The 17,119-nt window shown below is 43.5% G+C and overlaps 1 protein-coding gene across 2 annotated transcripts; it reads right to left on the minus strand.

Annotated features, from left to right (window-relative positions):
* Positions 1–4,606: 4,606 nt before the first annotated feature.
* gpr142 (G protein-coupled receptor 142) lies at positions 4,607–15,211 on the minus strand. Of its 2 annotated transcripts, XM_039788407.1 has the most exons (4): positions 15,037–15,211; positions 10,018–10,172; positions 9,213–9,251; positions 4,607–6,829 (listed from the first exon to the last, which is right to left on the minus strand). In XM_039788407.1, the coding sequence occupies exons 2-4, from the start codon at positions 10,154–10,156 to the stop codon at positions 5,871–5,873; spliced, it is 1,137 nt and encodes a 378-aa protein (XP_039644341.1). In that variant the 5' UTR covers positions 10,157–10,172; positions 15,037–15,211; the 3' UTR covers positions 4,607–5,870. The 2 variants fall into 2 exon arrangements, with proteins under 2 accessions (XP_039644341.1, XP_039644342.1); XM_039788408.1 differs by lacking the exon at positions 9,213–9,251.
* Between the last annotated feature and the right edge of the window lie 1,908 nt (positions 15,212–17,119).

Consider the following 17,119-nt stretch of genomic DNA (forward strand, 5'->3'; position numbering starts at 1 on the left):
GATATCCGAATGCGAATGAACGGACTCCATACGAGGCTCCTTTTTCAACTACAAGGTCAATATTGTTTTTCAATAACGACAAAACAAGAAATAAGACGTGCATTTATATGGAACTAAGCTTTAGAAGCTTTCCATCTTTACTCTCCTCATTGTTACGTTGCATTCGGAGATCGATTGTTTTTGACTGATAAAATGGCTGCGGCCGGAAACAACAAAAGCTACGGTGAGTTGTTCAAAACCTTTTTCAGTAAACTCTGGGTACATAAACAATGTTGTCGATGCTTTCGTTAAGGTGTAGAGCCCCTGGTGATACTTGGAGCAGAGTCTCATGTTGTGTCGAGCCTTCTTAGTGGTTTAAAAATAGTGATTTTGATGCTAGCAAAAAAGTGCCCCTAGCACTCCCATTCAAAAGGCCATTTGACCGAAAAACGAGAATACGGTGCATCTTAAAAGTGGTGCTTCCATCCTAAACATGCTTTTAAACAAAAGTTTGACTCGGGTACATTCACAAAAAGACCCTAGGTTCCATTTTGGCGAGAGTTACGCTTTAATAGAATAGAAAAGGATCAGAGGATGTTGAGTGGATCACACACTGGTTTATGTCAAAGTTTGGTCAGGATGCTGTTTTGAAACCATTTAAAAAACGTTTTTTCAAATGCCATGAAATTAAATAAAACAACCAAAATTCAATGGAAGTAATCATTAATCTTACCTGCGAAGAACATGGATGTATGTGTTGTATGGGTTCCATACAACGTACATGCATGCATCCAAGTTATTTTGGGGGCATTTTTGTTGTTAAGAAACCCATATTTCTGATATAAAAAACATTGAAAACGGGTCAAATTTGACACAAGTGTTAATGTTAAAGCTCCTTAAGTTTCACCATAGGTCAGGCTGGATTTTGGGGGAAATGTGTATACAATGATGCACAAATAAATTTTTTTGCACTTGATGGAACCATAACAAACATGGAGTCTTGAGTTTGACGCCGCCTTTTACCCCCCCCCTCCCCAACCCATGGCATTTCCAGCTACTTAAGGGGGTAAAAAGGGGGGTAACTGAAATTTGTAGGAGATAAGAGACCATGAGTCTGACTCGAGACGTTTTTTTGCGCAATTCCACTTTGTACAAAGTCCTAATGTTTAAACTCAGGGTTCAGGAATTTTTCTTGTTCTCTTTAAACCAAGCTGACATTAGAAGTGGAGTTTTTGGTTTTATGAGGTTTTTTTTGTCAATGATTAAAGGACCAGTCAACCCAGGGAACAGCTCCTCCTGCTCTTTATAATGCTCCTCCAGTTTTACACACTCGTTGCTCCAGAGCTGATTATTCCTGCTTCATGTCCCTCAGCGAGGCCTCTGGCTGACCTCTGCAGAGTGGACAGCATCTCTTTTTTTCAGCTCCTCCATATGTCTCCCACTGATAGGATGTCCGGCTTTCAGCTCTCCATTCATCCTTGAGCCCATCCCACATTATGTCACAGTTTTCTTATTGACCCGATTCACCGTCTCCTTGACCCAAAACCCCAGAGAGACATCAGAGAAGATCTTTTGCAGATAGTGCTTCATTCTGTAACTCTGGACTCATTCGTCATCAGACTTTTCTATTATGCATTAATGCAGTGCTAGATCTCCCAATGATTGCAATAATCTGTATAATATATCAGAAAAAGATCTGTGCGCCCATGGGCGTGCTGGTCTTACAGGGAGGTGTGTTCAGGTGCATTCTGGGCGTATTGCTACCTTGAGGCAGCGGGAAGTGATCGCACCATTGACCAACAAAAACCTGCTCTAAAGTCAATAACGCAGCATTTCATTGTTATTTTAACAGAAAATTAGTAAAATGCTCCTAGGCTCGTGCACAGCGCCCACACACTATGCTTGTTACACACACAGGGATACGCTGCAGCACACAAACATGCAAAAGATTACACATACTAAAAATATTATGGTGCAAATCCTCCATCATAACAGCAATGCGCCAAGGTCCAAACGCGCCTGGCTTTTAAAGGGAATGGGAGATGATCTCTGATTGGTTTATTGCATGTTACGCCCAAAACACACCTATGATTAATGAAGACAGTAAGTACAACCCTTTAGAACCAGGCGCCTGGCGAACGGACCCTTTTTTCCACCATCAAACTAGCAAAAGTGGATTCGGACACGTCCTAAATGCACCTGCGCCATGTGCTTCACGCCATGCGCTTAGATTGTTAAAATAGGGCCCAAAGTGAAAATGGGGAATGTCCTCTGTCCTACACCTGGGTGTGAATTAATCTACAGAATCACAGACTCACCTGATGCACAATATATCTCCCGGGCTGTGCTTCTCTGTGACTGCACATTATAAAAGAAACTGCACCGATCCTGTGTTGAACAGGATATGTTTTTAGTACGTTGTTTAACTGCATCTGATAGGACACACTTTGACTTTTCATTTGATGCCTCCTAGTCTGGATCAACGGAAGTACATTTGCCAGGCTAAAGCCTAACATCTGATGTCAGGCCTCTTTCCACTGTGTTGCCGTTCTCAAAATCCCTTGCCTACGGAAAACAACAAACTTCGAGTTCTGAAGAAAATTTGGATGGTGCAACAAGGCCGGCCTGCTTGGTTCTTTCGGGGAACGATTGTAAAGACTTACAAAGAATATGTTTACGGCATCTCTAACTGAGACAGTTTTTGGGACCGATTGGTGGGATTGCTGTGGACGAAGTACACACGGTGATACACTGGTAAGAGCCAATGAGGTTCCAGCTAACTTAAATAGCTTGTTACGTTACTGTATTGTGTAAACAGATAATTTAATATTGTATGTGGCGTTTCGATGCTTCCTGTCAGCTGCTGAGCAGCAGGTAGAGGCTCAATAGGAGCAGAGTGAGGGGACCTAACCAGTTGTTTGAACAGTCACAAAGGACAGGTGGCAGGCACACAGGGGACGTGTGGCTGGTAGGGTTTACCTCCCCCTCCCTTGGTCCCTCCCCCTCCCTAACGGCTCTGTAGATGCTCCAGCACGGCTCCATTATACTTAAATCAAAGCCTGCTCCTACATCTCAGCGTCACATTACAGTCCTTGCTGTTTGCGTCAGTCATCTCTCTGACCCCCCTGCCGTCTTAACCACTGTAAGGTCGCCGCCACTACACGCTCTCTCACACCCCCCCTCCGATGATGTCAAGCAGCAGGAGACGACTTCAAAGAAACAGTTTGCATCTACATCTGCGTCCGGACTCTCAGAACTCAGTGTGGGACGACGATGGGGCGGGCGACCTGAGCAGATTGACACAGGGGAACGAACACTGTGTCCGTTACTGTTACAGTACACACAGTGAGGACTGGAGAGCGATGAGAGCAGGCAGGTGGCTTACATTGCAAACTTCAAAGCTGAGTGGGTGGGCAGAGGAGATTTATACAAGGGGGTAACTTTGGATTCAACATTTGGGTGGGTTGAGATCTCCACTTTTGAGGAAAAGACAAATTTTTAGCGTATCAAACACTTAATTTTCTGCATTCTGGTGAATTTTTCTGCAATGGATGCAGGAGACAACGAGGCAGCCATCACACACATGCAAACATGAAAAGCAAGTACATCTCCTAACTAGAGCTGCAGAGCTGGGTAATCATCAAGTGTCACCCATGGTTGCACAGCTGGATAGAGTCTGGCTATAACGCTGTCACTTTAAGCACAGGCAATCATCACAACACCAGATGAAAGCATAAAACTGACAAATCCAATAATTTAGAACAGCTGGACTCCACAGTATGGGAAATTGATATTTATCTCCGCCAAGGTGGTTATGTTTTCGCCTCAGTTTGTCTCTCTGTCAGAAGGATTACATAACAACTACTGGCCTGATTTTCATGACACTTGGTGGAAGGGTGTAGCATGGGCCAAGGAAGAACCCACTACATTTTGGACCAGATCCGAATAACGGGCCAGATTATCAAATAATCGGGAAAATGAGTTCCAGACTTGGACAATTCACACTGCATTGACATTGTGGGCTAGGGCATGTCTTGGCAGAGGTGGGGGCGGCTGTGGCTCAGTGGTAGAGCAGTTGCCTCTCAAGCAAAAGGTTGGTGGTTCAATCCCTGGCCCTGCAGTCCCATGTCAAAGTGTCCTTGGGCAAAACACCGAACCCTCAGTTGCCCCCGATGCTGCACCATCGCAAAGTAAATGTGTGTGAGTGTTTATCTGATGAGCAGGTGGCACCTTGTACAGCAGCCTCAGCCACAGCATATGAATGTGTGTCAATGGTGAATGGTTCCTGTAATATGTAAAAGTGCTTTGAGTAGTCATTAAGACTAGAAAAGAGCTCTATAAAAACAGTCCATTTACATTTAGGTGTTGCTCCCTGGACTAAACTGCACTATGTTATTTTTTTAAAATAGGAGTTAATGTCGAGGCATTTATCTAGACTACAGAAGAAAAGCTTGTGCTTCAACATCTACTCAGGCACCATTAGAAACCATCTGACAAGCCGTTACACAGAACAAATTAGTGTTGCATGAAAAATCAAAGTGAGGGCGTTAATTTAAAAAAAACATATCAACGACAGATGTCTCTTCCAAATCTTAAAGTAATATATGCAAATGAGCTGTTAGAGGTTTAAGTGCAGATCTGTTATTTTTCACAACACTGATACAACAAGTAATACAGTAAAACGGGTCATCAAATGGCAATGTTACATGAAAACTCCTGTTTGTAGGAAATGGAAATGTACTAGCAGTTGTCGTGTGCATGTTTACGTTCATGCATGAGAGTGTGTGTACCTGTGCGCGCGTGTGTGTGTGTGTGTGTGTGTGTGTGAAATGTACTAGCAGTTGTCGGTGGGTGACTGTGTGCATGTTTTCGTTCATGCATGAAAGTGTGTGTACCTGTGTGTGTGTTTGTGTGTGTGTGTGTGTGTGTGTGTGTGAAATGTACTAGCAGTTGTCGGTGGGTGACTGTGTGCATGTTTTCGTTCATGCATGAGAGTGTGTGTGTGTGTGTGTGTGTGTATGTGTGTGTTTGCGCAGACCACCAGACTAATCTGTGGTTTGTTTAGCCAGAGCTGAGGCCACGTTGGGGATGTAGCGGAGGGGCTGTTTGAAGAGGAGGGTCTTCACTCTCCTGCCGCTTAAACAGCCAGCTTTCATTTAAGGCTCCGTCGAGTTGCATTTCATGAAAAATAAACAACAGCTTAGCAGCTGGGGTTTTTGTGCCTGGGAGCATGCTGCAGGGACAGAGTGCGGTTTCTTTGCTCGATTGGCAATGCTCATCAGGGCGGATTGTCTTTTGGGCATTCAGCATCTTTACACAACAGCAGAAATACCAGCCAGTTCAAATTAAAGCTCTCCCTCTTGGCTGCTTCCGGAGTAGATATAATAGCAGGGTAAAGTAGCTTGAAGACCAGGCTGGGTAGATGAATGGATTACACGGACTGTAGCAGCATGCAAAATATAATTTTTCCTTCCTTCCATTTTTTCACCACCAGTGATCTAACTACCGAATTAACCCCAGAGAAAACAAACTGTAAATCTCTTCTTCTCAATCCTGACAATATAAAACATATTTTGTCACATTACTACCATGTATGGAAAAGAAAAAAGTGCCAAAAACGAACTTTCCATTTTTTTCAAATTCTTCTGAAGAAAAACAAATAGGCTGTCATCTTATGTGATTTACATGGCCAAACAACACCCAGTGACATATTAGAATACAAAAAAACATACTTCTTCTGAGTTCAGTTTAGGCGACTTTAAGAAAAGCTCGAGGGCTGACTGGCAGCTGTCCACGGTCGTAGCTGGAATGCTGTGTGCGTCTCGGAGGTCAGAAGTGCTCGGGGGTCGTGGGACGATGGGTGTTTTGGATAATGAGAAGGGGGCACAGGATCACGAGGGCTTTCTGGTCCTGCGAGGTGACAAGGGGATGGAGTCCCGCTGCGAGCGCTTGTTGTTCCCACTGTACAGAGAGGAGATGGAGGCGTTGGTGGGAGCCTGCGGGTGAGGCAGAGTGCGGCGGATATACAGCGGGGGCCCCCTGAGCAGCAGGACGTCCCGCACGGCGCCGCGGAAAGGCTTACTGACGAAGCAGTACAGGAAGAAGTTGACGGCCGTGTTGAGCATGGCCAGCATGTTGGACAGGTCGTAGGCCAGGTGGACGCGCCAGTCCCGGTGAACCGAGGACACGTACAGGTGGTAGATGACCACCACAGTCCTGGGAGCCCACAGCACAGAGAACACGGAGGTGATGGCCAGCAGCATGGCCGTGGTTTTCCCGAGTCGCCGAGGAGGCGCGGACTTGGGCCCGCTGTCCTCCTGGCAGCGCTGCTGCGTCTTCCTCACCCTCAGCGTGTGGATTATCAGAGAGTTCAGTACGAAGAAGATGCTGCAGGGCAGGAAGTAGATGATAGTCACATGCGTCCATACGAGGACGGTGTCCAGGGCTGTGGGCGGGTCGCTGTTCCTCCACATATCCGACCACCAGAAGAAGGGCACGCCCGATACGAGAGATAACGCCAGCACCACCGCTATGATCTTCCTGGCCCGGGCCGGGTAGCTGATCTGGCGGTGGAGGAGGGGGTGGCACAGCGCCACATAGCGGTCCACGGTGAGGGGCACGGTGGACCAGATGGAGGCATGGTTGGCGGCGAACTCGGCGGCGCTGACGGAGTGCAGCAGGAGCACGGGGACATCGCGATGAAAAACCGCCGTCTCCAGCAGGAAGCCGACAAAGATGATGAAGAGCTGGGAGAGAATATCTGAGCCCGTCACCGCCAAGAGGTAGTAGTACAGAGCTTTCTTGGTGCGGGACGCCAGTCTGGATAAAGCTACGGCTGTGAGGATGTTCACTGTCAGACAGAAAAAGCAACAAGAGAAAATTAGATCATATATCTGCTATTTATGATATTTAGGGCCGTTACAGAGTCAACGCGAGCAACGCGAGCAACGCGAACAAGCAACGCGAGCAACGCGCTCCCTTTCATAGTCTAAACAGCGGACGCAAGTAGACGCAAGCGTCACGGGCGATGCGTGAAATGCAATACACCGCCCACGCAACAGGGGGTAGCAGAGTGCTCCACGGTGTTCGGTCGGCAGAGCCAGACCCTCCCGGAGAGTGGCTCTCGTCAGGGAGCAGCTGGCTGGCTGACTTCTTTTTATCAGATGCTGGCGTGTTTCCCCACCAGTACAGTGTGCTACGATTGGGTAGCACTGACCAATACATTAATAAAAGGTCGCGTAAACATGGTTTAGCAGGTTTTAAAAATATATAGATACATTTGGGTCTCTCTCTCTCTCCTGCTGTACGCTATTTCAGCCTCTTGAGGAGGGCACACAACATAGACACACACACACACACACACACAACGTTGATACATACCGAAAAATGTGACTCAGTAGTCCTATGTTTGATGAATTTGCTCAGCTAAGTTGATTCAATATTTTTGGATAATGTACAATATAGTATCCTATATTGAAATATAGGGCACTACTACAATACATGCGTGTTGTCCACCCCAACACAACCGTATAGTATAGTGCGTACGTGCGTGCGTGCGACAAAAAAACGACACAAGTACGTACGTGCGTACGTACGGCAAGGCAGGCCGCAAGCGTAAGGCGGAGGCACGCGAGGCGCGTAAGGCGCGCGCCGTATGGGGCCAAGGTGCGTAAGTAACGCACGCTAGCTGCATACAAGTCTATGTAAGGAGGCTAAAGGCTTAACCAAAACTAAATCAAGTTATAGAAGAACCAGAGGCTGAATGGCAGCAACCGCTACTCTGCTAAACTAGGCTAGGCTGCTTTATTTATGTAGCTTAACAAGCTAGATTAAGATGTCCATTTATTACAGCAAATAGCTTAGTTATAATAGCAAGTTATTAATGTGATTAAGTTAGCTGTGACCATCTAAATAGCTCGCTAGCTGTGGATGTGATAACAGCAGCTTGCAGCCTGTTCTCACAGAAATATGCGAAATGACCACAACCTCTAAACACTGCATTACGTGGTGGCGGCACGTAATGTGTTCCAATTAGGAGCGGAACCACAAAAAACAATGCCAATTGAAAGTCAATTAGGATCCTTTGTTGTGGTGGACACACAAATCCTCTGGTTCAACACAGCCCTCTCACACTCTGACACTGTGGAGGGAGGAGGATGGGGTGGATGGATGGGTGGATGGATGGATGGATGGGTGGATGGATGGATGGATGGAAGGGTCAAACTAACACAGAACTTTCACCAAGAAGACCGCAGCTCGTATCCCATGTGAAACCAAAAGTCAACATTGACTTTTTCTTTTCCAAAACCCATCCAAGGAGTTTTGTTGCCTAAACCCAGATTGTTTCCGTGGTGGTGGCACGTAATTTTAACAGATTACATGCCACCACCATTTCATGCGGTGTTAAGAGGGTGTGGTCATTTTTCTGTGATTATCCAGTTAGCAGTTTGACGTGGGTATTTAGCTCTGTTTTGAAGTAGTTACAGTTTCACGAAACTTACACATTTCTATTGGTTAATTATTTCCAAAGAGGGAAAAAAAAACTCGTCAAAAGTCAGTTTCTAGTCATTTTGGAGACTGTATGCAGAATGGATTAAGTAATCCTACCTTGCATTTGTGGGGAACAGTGCTTTCATAGCAATATAAATTACAAATTATTGATTTGTCTCCCTGCAGCATATCGCGTATGGTATCTCTCCTATACGTCTTCTGCAATCTGATTTTTACATATTGTCAACAGCAGGATATTTTCACTGGAGCATAACATTAAGTGTTTTAAGACTGCTTCAGGCACACAGCTGTTGACTCTGGCCCTATTGGCCTTTCCATTTATGTTCCTTTGGGTACAATTACGTGACGCATCTGAACGCTCTGGTGACACGTCCACTTGTTTGTGAACACCACTCTGTCTAAATCCCTGCTGGATCAATACCAAATCGCCGCCATCGACTTGGAGACCAAGCACAGTAATGAGAACATTGCCGAGGTGAACGCTGTGCATCAAAGTGACATTTATTTTCCACTTTCTGAATTATTGAGGTGACATTTCAATGAAGGGATAATTACGACAGTTGGCTCAAGCCTGGAGGGATTGATGGATAAATAAATACTCAAAGACTGATAGAAACTGAGATAATCGGATGATTAGATTGTTGTAACCTGTGAAAAGAGCCATCTGTGTTGCTAACAGTGTCACTGGTCCATTAGAGCACTGAAATGTACCTCCAACTCACGTGTGTATTGATTTCTTCTGTCCTCTGCAGATCCCACTTCTGTTAATAATAGATATCAATGCAAACTGTGACTGTGATTCAGTGCAAACGCAACTAATAAAATCATGTAGTACATCAGTTAATATTCTGACCTTAAAATCTCAGGTCACCTAAATTACTGAGTAAAATATGTTTTACTCAGTGTTTCATGTTTTTCGGGCATTACTTCTGGATATTGTTTTATTAGGCTTCACAAAATTCACAGGGCTGGTGGCATAAATCCCTGGTCTTGGTAATCTCAAAACTTTGGTGATTTTAACAAAAACTATCTCCAAATGTAGAAACTATTCAGTATGAGATTATTATTATAACCTTTATTTATTCAGGGAGGGCCATTGAGAGCAAGCTCTCTTTTCCAATGACACCCTGATTACAGCACAAATAATTAATATGATCATAAAATAATACCCAAATTACAACATATAAAACATTAATGAAGGAACAATCACAAAACTACAGTACATATAAACAATAAAAACTAATGAGAATCACTGATTTAGGCGAATAAGATAATAATATTAAGCTATTAAAAACAAGAGCAGTCCCTATGTAACACATTGTCAAGCATCATCTTGAACGTCCCAATGGAAACGAGTTGTTCTAATTCTAATTGATGCGTTGCGTGATAAGTCTAATGTGTGTCTGTGAGCATGTCTGATATGTTGTGTCAGTAAAATTTAGCAGTGACGATAAAGTAAGTTGTTGTGAAATGTAGGTGAAACAACCCTGCACGCCGCTCTCACCACAAGACATCATGACAGTGTACCTGGTACTCCCACACAAAGCAGAATGCTGTAGTAGATGACAGGGATGAAGCCCAGGACACATTTGGACTTGGGCGGCTCCTCCGGTTTCAGGCCCAGCTCCTGGTGGCCGGACGCTGTCACATTGGACCAGTCGGTCATGACCTTGGCGCTTCCCCTGGGAATGGCGGCGAAAGGCTCAGAGTTGGTGTTTTAACCAAGAAAGCAAGAAACAAACGGGAATATTGGATGATCCTAACAAGCATTTTGTCTGTATCAAAGCCTGATATATCTTCTACCTCTGTGCCATAGAGCTCCATTGCTGTTAAAAACACATCAGTGAGACACACTGTTGCACTGGCTGACATGTTCCTTCATTAAGATGAACACTACTAATACTAACTACTAATTATCGGTATCGTATTGGCCTTGAAAAAACAGTATCGGTCGACCCCTAGTTTTGACTTATTGCCACGCACACCTAGACTGGGTAGACCCAGCCCGATCTGCCGGCGATTTGATTTCGCCCTGCAGCTCGGGCTGGAAACCCGCACATCTTTCCATCCTGCTTCCGTTACAATTTTGCAGGGACCAATCACAAGCTGTATTATCCACCTGGCACGCTATTGGCGGGTTTAAAACGATGGGGATAGAGAAGCAACCAAGCAGCTTTTTGTTAACATTCAACATAGCGGTCACCGATGCGCAGCAACCTGTTGATGCCGCTGTCGCTGCTGTCTGATTGGTTGAAGGACTATCCAATTGCGTACAGAGTCATTTGAACTATGCCCTTTGATCACGCCTCTTGTGCAGTAGAAAATACAGAGCACACTCCCCAGACTAATGTTCAATCTTAAAAGATTGAGCTTGGTCTGGTGATGGTGCCAGACTAACACACACCATCTTCCTGCCACAAATACTCACTAGAGCACCAAATGTGGGATAATCTACTGCCAGAAATAATTGCCAACAAATGCAAAATTTCCTCCTACAATGACCAGCTGTTTGAATAAATTACTGAGTCTTTATAAAAAATTAAAACTTTATATTTGTAAGCTGTTTTTAAAGATCTGTGTCTTCAGTTTGAACAAATAGGCTTGGGGCTATAGACAGCGTAGGGTTGCCGGAAGGTATTGAAAGACGGACTAACACACAGATTTAAGCTAAGGTTGTGTTAAGGTTGGGGTTTAGAAGATACAATAAAAAAACTTTGAGATCTACGTCAATACATTTTAATTGAACTACTTTCATGCGAAAGAAATCAACAAAATGTCTGTGAATCCACTGACAGAGTCAATAAAACTGCAGGTCCACAACAACAGATGGGCTGACAGCAATGACCGTGTTACCTTCCACCCTATCCTGAGTAATTATCATCCTATCTCCCCATCCAACCTTTTCACTTGTGAGCCATCCATCCTGTTTTTCTCTTTCTGTCTCCCTTCTGCCTACTCTCCTAATTTACTTCACTCATCCATGAAGCCGTATTTGGACTGTGTTATCTCCCAAAGCTATCAGTGGCAAACCATTTGTGGATGCTTAACCAACGTAAACATCATCGAGGAGCCACGATCACCCAATCGGTGAAAACTGGCCTCATGATGTGAGCAGGGCAATCGCTACTTCTAACAGTTGGCCATATTTAATGACTGCAATTGTAGAGGCTATTGAGGTGCCAAAACCCCGGCATGTGCATTATATGACTGGATAATTTTATGACCTGTAGAATGTGATCATAAAATTGAGAAATTTTTTTGTGCTTGGCTGCCTTAATTCACTTTAGCACAATAAACTAGCAGAAAAGCATGGATCGAAAAGCAATCATAACGATCAATGGTGTAATTCAGTGTGTGGTTGTGTAGAAGGAGGAGAGGTCCAACAGAAACTGCCTCATGCATTTCTTTAAACACAGCTGGAACTAGATTTTCCTTTAAAATGTTTTTTTTGGCCTTTAGTTAGCAGACAGCTGACTGAAAACTGAGTATGATATACTTTGTATTTTGGGATAGTTCAGATTTTCTGTAGTATGGTTGTATGAGGGAATGCTTAGTCAGTGTATTTCCTACAGTAGATGGCGGTCACTTGGTAGTTTGTTCATTTTGTTAGTTCCTAACCCTTTAAAACACCAAAGTCACACAATAACATAAACAAACTAACCGATGGAGGCAGTGATAGAGCAGTAACTCCCGTGTTCTGCGAGGTAAAATTTATGTTTTTGTCAAAGGAGTCTGGTGGCTTTGAAGAGAGCAGAGATAACTGCTTCTGTTCCTCGTAGTAAATGGCTGTCTGACAGCAAGGTAAAGCGCTGAAAATATTCTAAATATAGTGTCCACTTAAACTGATATAGATGCTTTTAGGTGTATAAAATGTGTTTAGCTGCTGCCCCCCATCCACAGCACAACATAGCTTAGCTTCCGTGTCTCTGGCCTGCTTCTCCAAACTGGTGGCGTGCCGACCACCATCTACTGTAAAAATTGTCGAAGAAACTCAACGTCAAAATGCAGCAAATGTCAGAAAAAGTGCCAATAACTTGACAAAGGCAAGAAAACATCAAAGAAATTGACAAAAAAATGACAAAAATGAAGGAAAAAGCGACAAAAACATTGAAAACGTGACAAAATCTTTTCCATAAAAGCAACAAAAGCCCCCCCTATAATATATGGACACCTGATGGTCTTTGCTCACCTGGTAAAACACCTGAGATGTCTGGTCTTGGTCGATTCTTTAAAATCAATCTCAATATTGGATTTGTCTTATTTCATCTGATATGTAGGATATGTGTACATATCAAATAAAAAATAAAAGAACAAATGGATAAAAAAAGAAGTTAAACTGTCATTGAACGCTTTTTTAAAATAAAGTGATAAGATGTCTTAATCACACTACACTACATGCTCCCAGCGTTTTGACACAAATACTTAATTCCAGGCCATAAAAATGACACAGTGAGCTCAGAATTTGCAGTATGATATGAATCCACGTTGTGTTTTCTTTTTTACTCAAATGCATTTTGGTTGCTTTGTTTATCTATGAAACTTTCTCATATTTCACTCTTTGTTATGTAACAACATCCCAACTGCTACGATAGGATGTCCTATTCAGTATTAATAGGAGCTCAACTCCCATAGGAGGTGTAGTGCAGACATACATTCATCCTTACAGTGTTTGACCTCAGAGAAGAACATAACTCGTTCCCTATTTTACGGCTTGTGTTCGTGCATAAATGTCTTTCTAGCAGTCAAATGTCTTTCAAGCAGCTTTAAAAGTTTTTTTAATTAAAAGCACTAAAAGTATTATCAGTTAATCAGTTGTGTGGTCTATAAAGTGCTTTTTTCTTAAACCGAAAATGACTTCTTAAAATTACTTGTTGTCCCAACAGTCCAAAGACTGAAGTAAAGCTGCAAATATTCAAAATAAAGAAACTGGAGTTTGTGATTTTTTTGTCTTTTGTTTTTCTATAAAAACGGCTTCAACAATTAATCGATTATCAGAACTATTTCCATTTTTGTTTCATTTTCTAGCTCCTAGTACATTACAGAAAGTGAGTAAGCAGTGCTGCAAGGATGAAATAGAAGACCAATACAAAAGCACAGACCGAAGAGAACTAAAATTACCTCCGAACACCACTGCTGCATACATTTACTCTAAAAATAGAGGAAAACGGCTTCTGCAGACCTGCGAGAGGTGCCAGTTCTGCCTCTTTCAGACACCAGATCTGTTTCCTCACAAGCCTCGTCTCAGGGCCAGCATGTGAGAAAGATGACCGTTCATCAATGAAAAGGTTTTGTGAGGTTGCCAGCAAAACACAGCACAAAGGAACAGTAATTGCATTGACCAATCAATATCGCTGCAGCCACTTCTTTTACACGGGCAGAGAGCCTCTTTAATCCTAAAAGTGCAAATGAAATCTTGAAGCTTGGGGAGCTCACTGTCTCATCTACTTAGTCTTCATCACTTTATTCTCTGGGAAGATTCCTGTGCCGACTAATCGTCACGCTCAGTCCCTCGGGTGCTACAGATTCTAAGTGGGAATGGAGCTGTTCGCACTTCAGAGGTGTTTGATTAAATCCACTCTCAGACTGTTACAGTCTGAGTTACACAAGGGAAATAAGCAGCAGATTGTCCTGCCGGAAGTCAAGTGTCAGCAGACAGTATCCTCTGAAGAATCCCCCAATAAAAAAACACGGACTTGAACCAGGACAGCTGAGCTACTGGTCTGTGAAGATCCGAAGGCCGAGGCATGTTTCTGATTAAGACTCTTCCCAGGGTTGAGATGCAGCTGGAGGCTATAGGACGTGACTTTGCAGGGGGTTCAGTGCCCAGGAAGCTGAACTGAGTGTATCTATGCTCCACTGAGTCCTCTTAATAATTCATTCAAGATACAGTGCACCTGAAACAACAGCGCTGGGAGATAAAGGGTGCTGCCAGCATTACTGTACAGCAAACGGATCACTGTTTCACGTGAGAGCTAGGAGGATGCATCTTTAGTGAGAGCTACTTTTTTTATGTTGGAAGCTGGAGAACAGGCTGATGATTTATCTTAACGCGGCTCCTTTAGCACAGATGGAAAGGCGATGGCGACAGGCAACACTTGAGAAGAAATTTTAAAGTTTATTCATGGGGTCAAAATCCTGACTGTGGTCAGCAGCTGTTAAGAAGACAGAATCCAGAAGTGCATTTAGCAGAAACTACAAAATAATAAGACAAATGTCTGTTTCTTAGGAGATTTGGGGGTGCAATAACAACAAACCACTTCAAGTAAACTTTGTTAATATAAAAGATGAGTTCAAGACAATGTCAATTATGAAACAATTTAAAGTGAAGCAGTCCAGACTCCTTGCTTCCTTAAATAACTTTCATAAGAGCTTGCAGCAACAGCTGAAGTCAGTGATGTGTAGCAGCTCTGATTGCACAAGAAACAGAAACATTTCATCCTTTTACAACCAAGCAGCTCAGACACTCTTATATAAACGGTGAATGGCGAGAGTTTTCTCTGGTCTTGTTTGTCCTTGTATGGTCTATCTCATTGTCTGCAGTCTTACCTTCACATCCAGTTTTCACAGCGATTCTCCACCTGGATTACAGCCGCTCCTCTGCTCTGTCGTTCCCCTGGATGCTCCTACGGAGTCCCCGACATCGGTGCTGGACACCCGCTGAGGAGACGTAGAGGAGGGCAGAGAAAGGAAGGAGGAGGAAAAGTGGAGTCCAAGCAGCCTGTTCATCGCTGCAACGAGCAGAGGGAGAGGGGAGAAATGAGGCAGAGAGGAGTGACAATGTGGGTAGGGTGGGGGGAACGGGGGGACAGAGAGGGAGGGCTTTATCTTTGCATGGAAAAAGGTGAATGAGGGAGGAAACAGATCAAAAGAAGTAGAGACAAAGGAGAGGAATACAAGAAAAACTGATGGAAAACTTCATGAAGTCTGACAGGCTTTGTTCCAATTTTCATATTCACACTGGAAAAGAGACTAAATAGTAAAGCTGTCAGTATGCAGACTAACTTAGAACACAAGAAATCCATGCTGTAGTAAAAAGTAATGATACAACCCGTTACATAAAAGTCACAGGAATTGAAAGGATCGGCAAAGTTACTTGTATTCTATACAATAGTTGTTAAAGCATTTCACTCAAAACCACAAATGTCAACCTTATGGTAGCATCAATGGAAAAGTGAGGGGATTACTAAAGTCTTTAGGATTCATAATCTGGGAAACCATGAATCAAATTTGGTGCCGACCCATCCATTAGATGTTGCAATATTTCACTGGGTAATTGAAATCTTTGACCTGGTGGGGCTCAAAACAATGTGCATCCTCTCCGGGACCGTTGATGTCTGTGCCAAATGTAATGGCGGCATTTTAGTCTGGACAAAAGTGGTGGACTGACTTACCGATCAACATTGCCATCCCCACGCCGCTAGCAAGGCTAAAAGTAGCCATACTGTAAACGGGGAATGGTAAAATGGACTGCATTTATATAGCGCATTCCCACCTTAGAGCCATACTTTTTTTTTGTCATTGGGGTTCAGTGTCTTGCTAAAGGACACTTTGACATGCAGACAGGAGAAGCTGGAGATCGAACTGCCTACCTTTTTGTTAAAGGGCTACCTGTCTACCTCCTGAGCCACAGCCATCCCGTCAATATGCAGGCTAAAACATGAATGCTTCATTTTTTAGTCTGTTGGTGATAGACACTATTGTCCTGCAATGCACAGATGGTGCTAACAGCTAGACCGGGTAAACCCAGCCCGATCTGCCGGCGATTTGATTTCTCCCTGCAGCTCAGGCTGGAAACCTGTGCATTTTTCGATCCTGCTTCCATTACAAATCTGCAGGGACCAATCACAAACTGGCTTATCCACCTGGCGCGCTATTGGCGGGTTTAACACAATGACATGATGATAGGGAAGCGACGGCACGCAGCTTTTTGTTTACATTCAACATGGCGGCCACCGAAGCGCAGTAACCCGCTGCTGTTTTAAAAGATTTCAAAGGCAAGTTTTCTCTGAAAACACGACAGAAACTTGCCCTGGAACAATTCCTACAGAAGAAGGGTGTGTTTGCCTTGCTACCGACTGGTCTGCCGGCGATATGATTTCGCCCTGCAGCTCTGCAAAGTACGTCACCCGGATCGTTGGTCTGATTGGTTGAAGGACTATCCAATCGCGTACAGGGTCATTTGAACTACGCCTGTTGATCACGCCTCTTGTGCGGTAGAAACTACAGAGCAGACTCCCCAGACTAATGTTCAATCTTAAAAGATTGAGCTTGGTCTGGTGATAGCCAGACTAGCTAACAGCTGAAGATAAAAATAAACTTCATTTAAAATTAAGTCTTTTGTTTTGTGATGTAGGCAAATGTTTTGTGAGTAGTAATTTGCAAGCATTGAAGAAAAAAAGTGGTTCGCAGCAGCATTCCGAAGATTACATTTTATTTACATTTAATGGCAAACACCAGCACTGACACTTTTTACTCGGGACACTAAATGTATTTAGTATAATTTTTGTATGTACAACATCTGATGCACAAAACACAATTCATAAAATAAATTTCTACCAAAACTAACAAATATTACATAGGCCTACAGTATACTTACCGTATATATTACATGTACATATACTTTGTATAA

This window comes from Perca fluviatilis, chromosome 21, assembly GCF_010015445.1.
Source record: "Perca fluviatilis chromosome 21, GENO_Pfluv_1.0, whole genome shotgun sequence".
NCBI classification, from domain to species: domain Eukaryota; kingdom Metazoa; phylum Chordata; class Actinopteri; order Perciformes; family Percidae; genus Perca; species Perca fluviatilis.

Bases quoted from the DNA above. Each gene is read 5' to 3' on its own strand.
- gpr142 (XM_039788407.1), bottom strand. From the start codon at position 10,156: ATGACCGACTGGTCCAATGTGACAGCGTCCGGCCACCAGGAGCTGGGC. The intron at 9,252-10,017 runs GTACACTGTCAT...TATTATTAACAG, and splicing joins GCTTTGTGTGGGAGTACCAG to AAGTGGGATCTGCAGAGGAC. The intron at 6,830-9,212 runs GTGAGTTGGAGG...TCTGTCTGACAG, and splicing joins CAGAAGAAATCAATACACAC to TGAACATCCTCACAGCCGTA.